Genomic DNA, 14051 nt, shown 5'->3' on the forward strand with positions numbered 1-14051 from the left:
AAATCTTGGTACATGAGCATGTCAAGGTGTGATCTGATTCAAACATTATATCAGTGATTTCGAAATAAATAAAATATTAAAATAATGATTGAAAAGTTAGTTAAGTAGATAAAATGCAATATCAAAGTTTAAAATTTAAGTAGTTTAACGAATTTGAATTTCTAAAACTTATAAACAAGTGTAGGATGCAATGAGATATGAGTTTCCTTGAGAAAATTGGATAGTGAGAGATCAAGTGGGGGCAAGTGCACAGATAGCCATTGTCATGGATACTATTTAGAGATAAGCCACCACTTGTTTTGTCCTGAAATTTTAAACTAAAAATCTTCAGGACAATGCAGGACATTTTTGTCTCAAAATTTGACTCAAGACGCACTTGCTAATTCTTAGAAAGCAGCCGTCTAGAGTGGCTACCTGGTGTCATTTCTACGATCCGATACATCCATCAAGTGCACCTAAGCACACGAACTTAACCAGGTAGCATTTGAAGATAACCAGGCTACCTGGTGTCATTTCTAATTCTTAAAAAGAAGATAATTTCCAACCATAAAATGGGTTGATCTCTCATAGCAAGAAACCACAAACTGATCATCTCACCCAGAAACTGACTTGAATAAATACATTATTTTTTATGGCAAACTTGAGCTGCAGTTGCCTTATAAGCCATCTAGTTTTGCCTAAAAGAGTATCGAATTTGAAGCACAAATACAAATACATGCAAGGACTAAATGTACCAGTAATATAAAAAGTGCATGTAACTCATACAAACAGAGATCAGTTAGCACAATAACAACCATTCGCCGCACAGCACCCGAGACGACTCAGAGTTAGTCCAGCGCCAGCTTCCTCAAGCATCTGCACGCAATAAAAGTGCAAGAGTTGTGATAAGCTGGCTGAGGAACACTTAGTTGCAACTATAATGGAAAAAGAGGTAGCTAAAAATGCTAAAATTTCACCATTTAGGGGAACGTGTACTCATTGAAGAGAATCCAGTATGAGCATTTGGAGTGGATATGGAGAGCTGTGTGGTGGAGAAATTATTTTTGCCGTATTCCTCATCAAGATTGGACCATGACTCTTTGGATGTAGGCCACTCGTCAAAGAACGAGCGCATTGGATGTGGCTCCTGCTTTACTGTATTCGACATCAAAAAAGCGTATTCGTAAAAATATTTGGTAAAGGAAGGGATATTCAATAGCATTAAAGGCTTTTTCGTTAGCAAAATTACCAGGTGAACCTATGTCATTGCTAAAGAAGCAATGTTGGGGTTGTTTTGCAATTGTTGCATCAATTACAGGCTCGAATGGATGAGGTGAGCTACCCGGCAACTGGGAATCATTTTTCGGATTCACTGTGGGCTTTGACGGAACTTGTGATGGCATTAGACGCCACATGTTGTCTGTGTTAGAACCCATCCCTAGACTTCTCACACTCGCGGAAACTTCTGATGAGTCATCAGCATCAGGAGCCATTCCATGGAGATACCTGTGTAGCATTTCATGAAACTGGATTTTATGCCATTTACTCCAAAGGCAAGACCAACATTACACCATATCAGACATATCCACTGGAGCAGTAATAAGAAAACATGTGTTCAAATGGTACCCAGCCCCCCACCACTAAATGTGAAGTGCAAACACTGACTTACGAACAGGCCTGAAAAAAACAAGATACAGTTTTCTCAAATTAATGAGATTTTATTGACAGCCAACTTGAACCTGACAAATATAAAGTAGTCTAACTGTGCTATAGTTGATGAGCTAAAATTGATGAAGCAGATGACGATTTTAGATAATATCATGGTTAGTGATATCCTCTAAGTACTCATGATAGTCGCTAGTATTTCAACCTCTATATGTAAGATAATTTGGACCTCAAATATTTTACAAAGGGAAGATGGTAATCAAGTATAAGAGAGAAGAACATATCCGCTACCTGACAGTTTTAAGTTTGAAATAACTGGGAAACGAGGAGTGACAGTCACCCGTGTCCTATTTAGCATCCTTTCAAATGGAAAAGATTTGAGCCAGCAAATCTTTTATCAGCAATAGAAAACAACAGAACATAGGAGCAGAACTTGTCACTAGAAAACAGTATTAAACAGCTATGCGGCAAAACAACGAGATTTAGTGCATCTAAAGAGAACAGGAACCACAGAGGAAGAAGGGACGTACCTGTACTCCTTGTTATTTATCCCATAAGAGACAGGCTCCATCTGCAGCTTTGTTGCAGTGCTTCCATAACTAAGTACATCTGAAGTAGCAACGGAATATAATGGCATGTTTTGGAAACTACCGCTGCTATTACTTAGGAAACTTCCAGTTCTATTGCTGCTCCCAGTAGTAATATGTGATATAGTAGTCGACAAGGACTGGGAAGTAGATTGAGATTCCACAGGCTTTCTTGAACGGTTACGGCCTCGATGCATGTGCCGCTCACAATATTTTGAGTCAGGATGTGCATCTTTGGAGCACCTCCATTTCTTTCCATCAGTTCTTCTACATCTTCCTGGCTCAGGGTCAAACTTCTTCCCATAATAAGAACAATAACTCACTGCACATGTGAAATACAATGAGCTACATATTTGCCTAACAAGCCCCTCAACCACCAAATGAAAAAGAAAGACCTTTCTCTAGCCAAAAAAAGAGTTCTACTAGATTTGAACGGCTACACTGCAGTCAAAACTCCATGAGACTGGAATTATGGTAATAGGTATTGACACTTGGGCACAATCTCAATAGGAGTCCTTGAGAGAGACATTAAATTTTATACAGCTGTACACCTTGGAATATGTGTAAAACCAAAAAGCAAACACTGGATAAGCCTCTGGAAAGGCAAAAAACATGCCAACCTAAGCTGTATTGTCAAAAGGAAGCACAAAGATATAGCCCATTAGATGCAAATATGGCTGGATCTATGTTTAAGCAAGCCCTTCGGCCGTAAAAAATTAACTATTTATATAAATGATTGAATTTAGTATAATGAAGGCTATTATCCATTCGGCTAAAATCGCAGGTTCAAATCACAAAATCCAGGGCATTATTTGTCCTTCATTTTAAATGAGACAATGCAATTTGCCCAATTTTTTCAAAAAGAGAGGACGTGTTCGAGGAATACTGTGTTGTTTTTAGAATTTGATGTACTATATATAAATTAGCTAATTTTTTATCATTTAATTGGAAGGACAGTCTTGAGCAACGATAAAGTTGTCTAGTGTACTTATATAAGCCATTGATACTTGCATTAGGGTAGCATGTAGGCTGCCTACATCACACCCTAAGGGTGCAGCCTTACCTGGACCCTATGGGAATGTTGGATGCTTCTTGCAACGGGCTGTCCCCTTTTTTTAGGTTATTTATATCAACTGTAAAAATATTTATGTACTGTTTTTAACAAAAATAAGAAGTTGAAAACTGATGAAGAAAAACATGATAAGTAAAATTGTTTAGTAGAAGGCGGAAGAGTAGTTGCTTCTCTGCTCACCGTGTGGCTACATCATGACAATTAAATTTGTGAAAGATTATAATTTAATTTATGAATAGTTCAAACAATAAATAAATTACCATTTATATACTCCCTCTTCCAATTTATGTGAACCTGTTTGACTGGGTACAGAGTTTAAGAAAATACGGAAAAGGGTCACATCTGTCCCTCTACTATTAAATATTAGTTATATCCTCCGTTATACTATTCGAAGGTATTTGCCCTTGCCGTTATCCTTTTTAATATTTTTGCCCCTCCTTTTAACGGACAATCAGACTCAATTCCAAACTGACACGTGGCAAAAAAAGAAATTTTTTGCCATCTTCTCCAATATCATAAAAAAGAAATTTTATGATATAATCATCTTCAACATCTCCTTCCTCATCCCTACCCAAAAACTGACAAACTCTTATCAAGAAACTTGTTGAATCTCGGCCAATTCCGTTCAATTCTCAGCATCTCCTTAACACAAATATATGGAACTAGCTGTAGGCCACCGGGATGAAATGTTCATCATTTCCCAAAAAGAAAAAATACAAATTCAAACATAAAGTCTGTAATATTCATTGAAAGCAAAAAGACTCAAAAACCCAAAATGGAAAGATCCAATTAAATTCTCTAGAAGTTATTGATAAAATTATGCAAAACCAGATTCTTCCATGAATCTTGGGTAACTGAAAGCAAAAAAAATTAATTTAGATTCTTAAGCCATTTGGGTAATTGAAAATCAATCAGCACTTGGTAACTTGTGAAATGAGAAGAAAGAGAGAGAACATGAGTGATGAGAGAGGAGAAGTCGAGGCATTTAGCGAAAAAATATGAACGCACAAGTACTGAAAAGTGGGAATAAAAAATATTTTCTTTTTGGATCGGGTAAATGTGTAGGCAATTTTGGATATGGGTTAGCTATTTGGGTATCAAACAGATTTTCGCCACGTGTCATTTCAGAATTGAGGCTGCATTTTCCGTTAAAAGAAAGGGCAAAAATATTAAAAAGGATAACGACAAGGGCAAATACCTTCGAATAGTATAACGGAGGATATATATAACTAATATTTAATAGTAGAGGGACAGATATGGCCCTTTTATGAAGATTTTTGGAATTTGTGGTCCTAAACAAGTCAAAAAGGGGCCCAGACCCCAGAGTATTTGTGTTGTTATAAAAGCTTCTCATTAAGGGTAGAATTGTAAGTTTAAGCTAAATTGTTACCAAATTTAGAAGGGGTCATTCTTTTTGGAACGGACCAAAAAGTAAATAGGTTCACATAAACTGGAACGGAGGGAGTAATAATTATTATAACTCTGCGTGTGTGAGCTTTGCTCACATGGCAAGTCCCAAGCCCGGATAAAGGAGGGGGGGGGGGGGGTTAGGCTGGCAGCTACGGTAAAAGTTGCCAATTTACTATCAATTCTCATATATTAATTATTATAGTGACATGGCGAAAGGTGAACAAATTGTATATATATATATATATATATATATATATATATGATTGAGAAAAGTTAAGGCTCAACAAACCTGGCAAGTTATGATGCTGGGTAGCTCTCATGTATTTTCGAATAGTTAAATTTGTTAAGTTAATCATGTGTAGAGTTGAGCATATTTAATTAACTAGAATTAAATTTGTAAATTGCTCCGCTTAAATGCAACATCTATCGACTCTCTTTACTTTTGTTGTTTTCTTGTCACAGATCGTTGACCCCTTTGCGCGGAGTCCTCGCCTCCTAGGCACGTCACCAAATTGCACCCTCAATTAGATTACACTAAAGACTAGATCAAAGTCATGGATCCTTGACTCCCTTGCGCAAACAAGCTTTTGTAAAAGAAAAATAATTACTTACTTCTTCAAGGACTAATCCGTTACAGAATAAGAAATAAATTTTAAAAGATGAATGGGTAATATACTTCCAACAAAGATTTTAGAATCAAACACAAGCTTGGTTGTTCATGATTATACAGTTGTAACAACAAGGTTTTTTTTTCCACCCAAATGACGAAAAGGAAAGCGATGACAAACAATGTTCCTAGATCCGCATGCACCCATTTAACCATCAAAGTTTGGTATGCCTCCCATTCATTAATGCAAGCACTATAAAATGACCAACTACACTAAGTTAACCTAATTACCCACCGACAAATGTAACATCTCTTGGCTCTTTCTACTTTTGTTGCTTGCTTACCGTTGATCATTGACCCCCCTAATGCAATGTCCTAGGTCTGACACGAATTGCATCCTCAGCTAGATTACACTAGATATTAGACTAATTCAAAACTCGAACCCATTCATCCTACTCAAAAGAAATCTTCTTTTAACAAAGAGGATGACAACTTCTTCTAGGACTAATCCATTATAAAAGGGCAAAGGGTCAAAAATGTCCTTGAACTATGCGAAATGGTTTAACTTTGCCCTCTATTAAAACTTGGTCTCAAAGCTATCCATGTCATTGCCAAATTGGGCCTATATTGCTTTTTTTTTGGCCGATGAACTTGGTTTTATATATAATTAACATTTTTAGCACATTTTGATGCAGTCACTAATTAAAACTCACCTGCCTCTTGTTCCTACCCCCCCCTCTCCCCACCCCCCACCCCACCCCACCCCACCCCGAATCATATTTTCTCCTTCGCTATTTCACTCTCTTCTCCCATCATCTCCTCTCATCCTCTTACACTCTACCACAATGGCTTCCACATTATCCACAATTTCCCTTCTATATTCGTCTCACACTTCTCCCTCCACCACTAACTCCACACACGCCTCAATCCCTTTCATACTTCCAAACTCCCCCGGCGTTGAGCCACCCCACTCCGACTCGCGTTGCCGTCAAAACACCTGTGAGACATTGCTATTGAGTACTCATCATAGCCTTTTGAGGGTGGTAAAATTCTAGTTAAATTCAACGAGTTGACCCTTTAATTTTTTTCCATCTGGCTTGTTCACGTTGTGTTGATTTGAGTTGAAATTTAGCCGTAAATTTCAATCTTGAATACTTCGTGGCAAACCCATTGTGTTAATTTGAGAAAAAATATAGTCAAAGACTCAAAGTATCAATCTGAAAGACTTTTTTGGCTAATTTTTTCATCTGGGTTTTTTCAAGAACTCAGCAATGGCATCATCTTAGGGGTGGGCATATATCGGGTAAAACCGATAACCCGAACCGTTAATTATTTATTTGGCTATCGGTATCGGGTTATTGGATTAACGGTTCGGTAACGGGCTAAAAAAAAATTTATTGGGTTATCGGTTCGGGCTCGGTTTGGCAATTCTATTATTGGGTAAAACCGATAACCCAATAAGGATTAACTAATTTACTAGTTTACCCTTAAGTATATACATACTAGGGTTTCATAATTCATACTTCATAGTTCACTCTTTGATTTCCCTATTCTTTCTCAGTTTCTCCGCCTCACGCACTCACCAGTCAGCCCGTCAAGACTAAGGCCGGCGTCAGCCGCATCACGCCCTCACCAGTCAGCTCGTCAAGACTCAGGCCAGCGTCAGTCGCATTTCTCAGCTTATTTCTTTCACTCTTCAGTCGCATCTTCACTTCATTTCTCAGATCCATCAGATTCTTCAGCCGCATCTTCTTCACTCTTCAGTCGCATTTCTCAGTCGCATTCTTCAGCTTCATCTTGATTCTTCGTGTAAGTTTTTAGTTGCTTCGTCTTCATCTTTTTCTTAGTTTGTTTGAAAGCATTCTGGCTTTGGATTTTTCTTGGTTTGTTTGAAAGCTGAAGTGAGATTGGTCGTGTGCTTTAATTGTTGAGCTCTTACAAAGTTATCTTGTGTCAGTTGTTATAAAATTTGTATTTCATAACTAATAAACTTTTTAATCTACATACATAATTATGTACTAGAGTAAAAAAGTAGATATCTATATACAAAGAGTTACTGCTAGTCGTCTGAACAAAGATAGAAACTTTGGTTAGTGTTTATTTTATTGGATGTTGCATTAAATTTAAATTCTTGTGAAATAGAACAGTTCTGAAAAGAGTTTTAGCAAAATAGTTCTTAAAATCTTATAAAACTGTTTTAGCAAAATAGTTTTATACTGAAACTGTTTTATACATTGCGAAACAGTTTTATACATCGCGAAACTGTTTTACTTATTTTATCTTATCAGGTAAACCGATAACCGAACCGATAATGATCGATAACCGATTAACCGATAACCGATAACCAATATCTTATCGGTTTGGTTATCGGGTTACGATATTTGTAAACCGATAGCCGATAGACAAAACCGATAATATTCATAACCGAACCGATCCGACCGATGCCCACCCCTACATCATATAATAGCTGGTGGGCTAAAAATACTCATAGGGGTGCACCAGTGGTAGTGAAAATGAAAAATCCCCAACGACTAGTCTATGGTTGAACTTGAAGGTGGCACGGGGTTTTTAATTAGGCTCCCCCGACATTAAAATGGACAAAAAATGGTAATTATATACAAAATTAACACAAAACCAAGTCCGTTAGTTGAAAAGTGCAATATTAGGCCCAATTTGGTAACGATGGGAATAGCTTTGAGGCCATGTTTTGACAGATGGAAAAGTTAAACCATTTCGTTTAGTTTAGCGGCATTTTTACCTTTACCCATTACAAAATAAGAAATAAGTTCAAAAACTGAATGGATGATATACTTCCAACCAAAATTTTAGAATCAAACAGTCTTGGCTATTCATGATTCTACTCCCTTAACAACAAGCAAGGTCTCTTTTTTTCCTTTTTCCTAAAGTCTCAGCCAACTAGCACGCAGCTCTAGTATTCTAAAGCATTCCTGCTATCCCCACTACCACTACTTAATTTGGTTAACTATTGTAGTTGAGAGCATATTAAAGTGTTTGCGTTTTATGAATTGGGAGATTATCATACTTCGATGGTGAAAATGGGAGCATGCAGATCTAGGAACATTGCTTCTCAAATAACTACAAATAACTACAACAACTACGCCTCAATCCCAACAAGTGCAATAAGTTGAGGTCGGTTATATGCATACTCAAACAAACCGAAAAAAACAGTTAAAACACTGAACAAAGAGAACAAAGAGAGGAACATACAACTAGGATGATTAAAGAACCTGGCAGAGATAGCATCAAAACTCCTTCTAATTGGAACTACAAGGTCCGGTGGCACGGGCATCCCTGCCACTAAGTACTTGTATATCATTGCTTGATGCTCCAACTCCTGCCACTGCACCGCCGTAAATGGTGGCCGGAATCCATAGTCATATCCCGCCACCCCCACCTCTCCACCACCTCCCCCCACCCCAACCCCCAATGATATTGATGTCCCACTCATTTTACACCCTTTTCCCTTCACAAAAAGCTGCACCCAAAAAAGAACACAATAGCAGTAAATATACAAATAAATTTATATTTATGCTAAAATTAAAAAAGATTGAAAAAACAAGTCTTTTTTGTGCAACTGTGTGTTTTTGGTGTAGCTGTGTGCAACTGTGTGTTTTTGGTGTAACTGTATGAGTGATGTGTTGTGTATAGAGCATAGGTTGATGGGGTTACCTAAAAGATCAGTCTTTTTGGTGTAACTGTGTGTTTTTTGTGTAACTGAGTGTGTGGTGTGTTGTGTAGAGAGCAGAGGTTGATGGGCTTACCAAAAATATCAGTCTTTTTGTGCAACTCTGTGTTTTGTGTATAACTCTGTGTATGTGTGTGTGTGTGTTGGTAGAGAGCAGAGGTAGTTGAGGTTACCTAAAAGGGGGACAGATCTAGGGTTTGGATAAAACCTGCAAGAAGAACAGAGAGAAAAGTTATTGAAGAAAGTAAGTGAAGAAGACTGATAGTGTACTTTGTTAAGGGGGAAAAAGGGGTTTGATTACATGGGTAGTTAGAACTAGTCAAATGGAGATTTTGAGGTTGACATTGTGTTTTAGCAGAGAAAAACAGAAGTGGAGGGGTTTTGGGGAAGTTAATGAAGTTTTATGAGTATTGGGAGTGTTGAGGTTAAGGGAAGCATTGGGACATGTGAATAAAGGATGTGTGGGGTTGAGGTTGGAAGGGTAAGGGGGGGGGGGGACCTTAGGGTATGGGGGGTCATGTCTTGTTGTGGTCCAATTGATGTAATAGTTCTTCATCTCTATCTTTCAAATGTTCATATGATTATATTTTATTTTATAGTTGTTCGTGGTTAATTTGTCACATTAGTACCCTCCCCAGATCCTAGTCGTGAGATTCCACTGGGTGGTTGTTATATTTTTTTGTGTTTGTTTCCGTTTATTTGCTCGTTTCATAATTGATTTCACAATACGGCTGTTAAACTATCAACACCTAACTCATATTAAAGTTATCCATAGTTCAATTAAAATAAACTTTCAGAAAATCAAACTAATGGTAATACATTAAATGACATATACAAAAGTCCCCACAAACTTTCTATACATTCAAAAAAATATAACAAAAATACATTTGACATAACTCAGAGAGAGAAGGCTGCTCAAAGCAGAACCTGAACATGATTTCCCTAAACAAGATAAACTCCAAATACATCAGATGAAAAAGTTATCCATAATTCAATTTATGAACTTTCAGAATACTAATGGTAATACATTATAATGACATACTGTAAAAAGGTCCCAAAAACTGACTTTTATACAGTCTTACTATACATTTGCCAAAACTCATCTAGAATCTGAACACTACTTTTGCAATACATCTAATGTCATTAGACCACTTGGCAACCACATCCATCAAAAGTATAAACAAAGCTACTTTCGCGTCTGGACTTCACCGATTCTTCCCTTGTCACTCCAAGCAGCTTTGTTGCCGGAATAGTGCAAGATAAAAATGTGCCAATAGTTATCCTCAGTGACTACATTCCAACAGTTATTGCTTGCCTAATAGTTTTATCTAATCTGAGCCAAGTCAAAAAATGGCTCTAGTTTTCTCTTTGGCACAGACTTGGTCTCTTCAGGATTCCCAAAAATATTCCAAAATCTTAGTGTCTCATCAGCTGCTGCAGTCGCCACAGTATAGCCATCTGGACTCTGAAATATGTTACACAAAAAGTCAGTAAACTGTGAAGCGCAAAGAAATATAAAGCATAAATGAACGCGACATGGCATTTGTGTGGACCAATCATACCTGAGCCATATGAAGAACTCTTGATGTGTGACCGAAAAGTTCTGCAACTTTTGTCATAGAAGGATATTTCCACACTGTCAGCTGGTTATCAGTAAAGCCATGAGAACTCAAAAGCTCGCGTTCGTGTCTGTTCCAAAGCAACGAACAGACTTGTGAACCTGTATCCACAGAATTCAAGCAAGCTCCGGTGTTGGTGTTCCAAAACTTTATGCACTCATCTCCAACACCACCTCCCGAGGCGACCATGTTACTCTGGAAAGGACACCAGGAAATAGCTTTCACAGCAGCTGTGTGGTCCGTCATACGATGAATCCATTGGCGTGTAGAGTTAGGTGATCCCGTCGATACGCTCCATATGTGGACCAAATTGTCATTCCCTCCACTAGCCAATTGCTGGCCTGAAGCAGACCACTTCAATCCACATATCTCCTGATTGTGTCCCCTGTATGTTCCAACGACGTGGGATCTTATACGCACATCATTATTGATGATCATAGTGTCCATGCTTCCAGTTGTCAGTATGTGGCCATTCCAATCAAGCGAGCCAACTCTTAAGCTGTGTCCCCGTAAAGTCCTCAGCTGTTTATAAAGAAAAGATATTAGACTTCTGATATAGAATATTAATTTGCTGTATGCTAATTAGACTAAAAGAAATATGATGAAAGAATCTACTCACCAACCGGCTGGAACTGGAGTCCCACAACTGAACATGGGAATTATTTAAGCCCAATGCAAGATGTCTTCCATCTGGTGCCCAGCTGACACCAGTCACTGGCCCTAAATCATCACTAACTGAGAGAAGCTCAGTAACAGAACCATCAGAAGCGTCCCACAGATATACAGAATTTCCTAGGGCAATGGCGACAATGTTACTGCATCCCCAATCTAACAAATTGAGATAAAAATCATCTAGTATATCAGGAGCGTCCAGCGTCCTCTCTGCAGTCTGTTTCAAAGGAGTTCTCTAAGTTAGGAACAAAAGCGGAAAAAAAAACATCTAAGTATGAGTACTCCTCCTCCCAAAAAGGATGAGAGTTTTCGGATTTTGAGAGTCAAACTTCTTAACTTTGACCATGAATTCGGACATAGAATCTTTACGTTTTTGTAAATAAAATTTATATATTTGGAAACTACATATAAAGCACTATAAGTCACAACAATTAACAATTCAAATATTTAAAAGGTATATGAAAAATTCGTGGTCAAGGAACAACTCATTTAATAATTCGTTTACTCTCGAAATCCGAAAAGTGTTATTCTTTTTGTGACAGAGGGAGTAGTAAAAAGGGGAAGAAAGAAATACACACTTGGGGAATGAATCTCCTCTTTTTAGTGGTCTTTGACTGTTGAATAGGTGATGGAGATTTAAAAACTCTCTCAGCCGAAGGCGGAGGCTTATTCTTAAAAGCGAGGATCCTTGTTCTATTCATGTTGAAAATTTCTGCTAACTGTTTTGTATAGGCTTCTTTAGATGCAGAATTTACTCCAGAATTTTCCTTTTTAACCTTTCCACCACTGAGCATGTAATGTGCATAGTCAAAATCCATCGCAGAACGGTTGGGAATGAACCTGTCCAACTGCATTTCACAAAAAACTTAGCATTTAGAACTCAACCTAACAGCAAATTTCATATAAAAAGCAAAACACGACATAATGCTGACACTCTAAAAATAATGAGAATAATCATTAGAATACCACACAAAACAGGATGAGATGACAAAAAGAGCTGAAACTTCATCTGTACATGTTAAAACACCTAACTCAAATTTATTTTCTATTTTGATTGATGAAAGCTCAAAGCAAAAACAAAACCTTTACCTATTTCCCAATTTCAATTTCCTAAGTTTGATTGACATTTTAGGAATAAACTTTAGTCCAAAAGAATTTCTTCACCTTCAATAAACCCCATACTCTTAGCTTCTTTCTCTAAATAAAAATGTAAAAACATCCAAAAAAAATTATTAATAAAAAGTAGAAGTGATCAGTTAACCACATTGACATACAATTTAAGATGAATAACAGGAAAAACTGGAAAATATGTAGCAAAACCAGATCGCAAGAAAATATGTTCAATAATTAAGATTGCATAATAATAAAAAATTAAAAAAATTCCCCGTAATTACAGGGGAAAAAAGGTAAGAGGAATTCCAAGTTGCACACAAATTAAGCAAAACGCACAAAACCCAAAAAAAATCAAAAAGGATACACTAATTCACTGCAACTAACGAGCCAAGAAAAAATATCAATCAATTATCAACGACGCCAAAAACCCTAAATTAGTTGGGTTTATCGAACCCAATTTAATGAGCGAAGAAATCATGACACAAACTCAAGAAACCGTATATATATATATATACAGGGAAATAGAAATCGTACATTCTCTTGAGAAGTTTTGTTGTGAGATATCGGAGTAAAGAGAGGACGGCGAAACTTGTTGTTGTATCTGCTCCCTGCATCCATAGATACAGACCCAGCCAATTAAAATCTTTGGATACTCAAACGATTACTACAAAAGTGAATACAGAGGCGTTTTCCGCAGAGCAACAATGAAACAATGAAAGAGAGAAAGAATAGTCAGTGTTAATGGCGTTTTCCGCAGAGCAATTTCTGAGAGAAGAGAGCGCGTTAGAATTTCTTCAGTGAGAAGGATTTGAGTTTCTGATTGAATGTTAACGTATGATAACGGCTATATATGTTTCGGAGGCGGTCAAAGACAAATGGGCCACAAGAAACGGGTTCTTTCTCGGGTCAGTTTTCTGCTCCGGATAACTCATTGAGAAGTAGGGTTGTGCATCGGTCCCATCGGATCGGATTTAGCATATTTCGGATTGTGAATTCGGATTTTGGATTTTATAAAATGCAATCCAAATTAAATTGGATGGCAGATCGGATTTTAAAGTTTGGATCGGTAAATATTTCGGATTTTCGGATCGGATTGTACGTCTTATTAAGGCTACTAACAATCTAATCGGCTACGATATTTTTAAGTCTATTGCTATTCACCATTTTATTTAATTGAAAGGAAACAAATATCTATCATAGCAATAGACAAAAATAAAAGTTTCATAGCAAAATAAAATAAAGTGTAAATTCCGAACAAATTTAATAAAGAAGAGGCGACGTTGTCTGTTGTTAGGAAAGAGAGACTGAGAATGAGAGACACAAAGGTAAGACTTAAGAGAAGCGGACAAAGCAATATGAAGAGTCTAATATTTATACATGTCCATATATTTCAGATTTCGGATCGGATTGGATTAAAATATACCAATCCGAATCCAATCCGAATATCCGAACTTTTAAAAAACCTAATCCATATCCAATCCGAATATCCAAAATCTAAAATCCGAAAATCCGAATAGGGCGGATCGGTTCGGATTCTCGGATATCCGAACCAAATGCACAACCCTATTGAGAAGTAGTTATTTATCAGGATTGTTACCCAAATAGCTGGTCGGATTTACTG

The 14051-nt window shown here is 37.3% G+C and overlaps 2 protein-coding genes across 4 annotated transcripts; both read right to left on the bottom strand.

Moving 5' to 3' along the window:
- LOC109232942 (growth-regulating factor 4-like) lies at positions 543-9480 on the bottom strand. 3 transcript variants are annotated; one of them, XM_019398642.1, is made up of 7 exons: positions 9328-9480; positions 9200-9234; positions 8549-8816; positions 2175-2553; positions 1229-1485; positions 957-1134; positions 543-855 (listed from the first exon to the last, which is right to left on the bottom strand). In XM_019398642.1, coding segments are annotated over exons 3-7 (1056 nt in total). In that variant the 5' UTR covers positions 8790-8816; positions 9200-9234; positions 9328-9480; the 3' UTR covers positions 543-854. The 3 variants fall into 3 exon arrangements, with proteins under 3 accessions (XP_019254187.1, XP_019254186.1, XP_019254185.1); XM_019398641.1 differs by having other exon boundaries at positions 9011-9234; XM_019398640.1 differs by having other exon boundaries at positions 9103-9480.
- Positions 9867-13245, bottom strand: LOC109232943 (cell division cycle 20.1, cofactor of APC complex-like). The gene is made up of 5 exons (XM_019398643.1): positions 12965-13245; positions 11896-12165; positions 11265-11534; positions 10589-11167; positions 9867-10491 (listed from the first exon to the last, which is right to left on the bottom strand). Exons 1-5 carry the CDS (start codon positions 13046-13048, stop codon positions 10351-10353), a joined length of 1344 nt encoding a protein of 447 aa, XP_019254188.1. The 5' UTR covers positions 13049-13245; the 3' UTR covers positions 9867-10350.

The sequence above is a fragment of the Nicotiana attenuata genome, chromosome 10, assembly GCF_001879085.1.
Source record: "Nicotiana attenuata strain UT chromosome 10, NIATTr2, whole genome shotgun sequence".
Lineage (NCBI taxonomy): Eukaryota > Viridiplantae > Streptophyta > Magnoliopsida > Solanales > Solanaceae > Nicotiana > Nicotiana attenuata.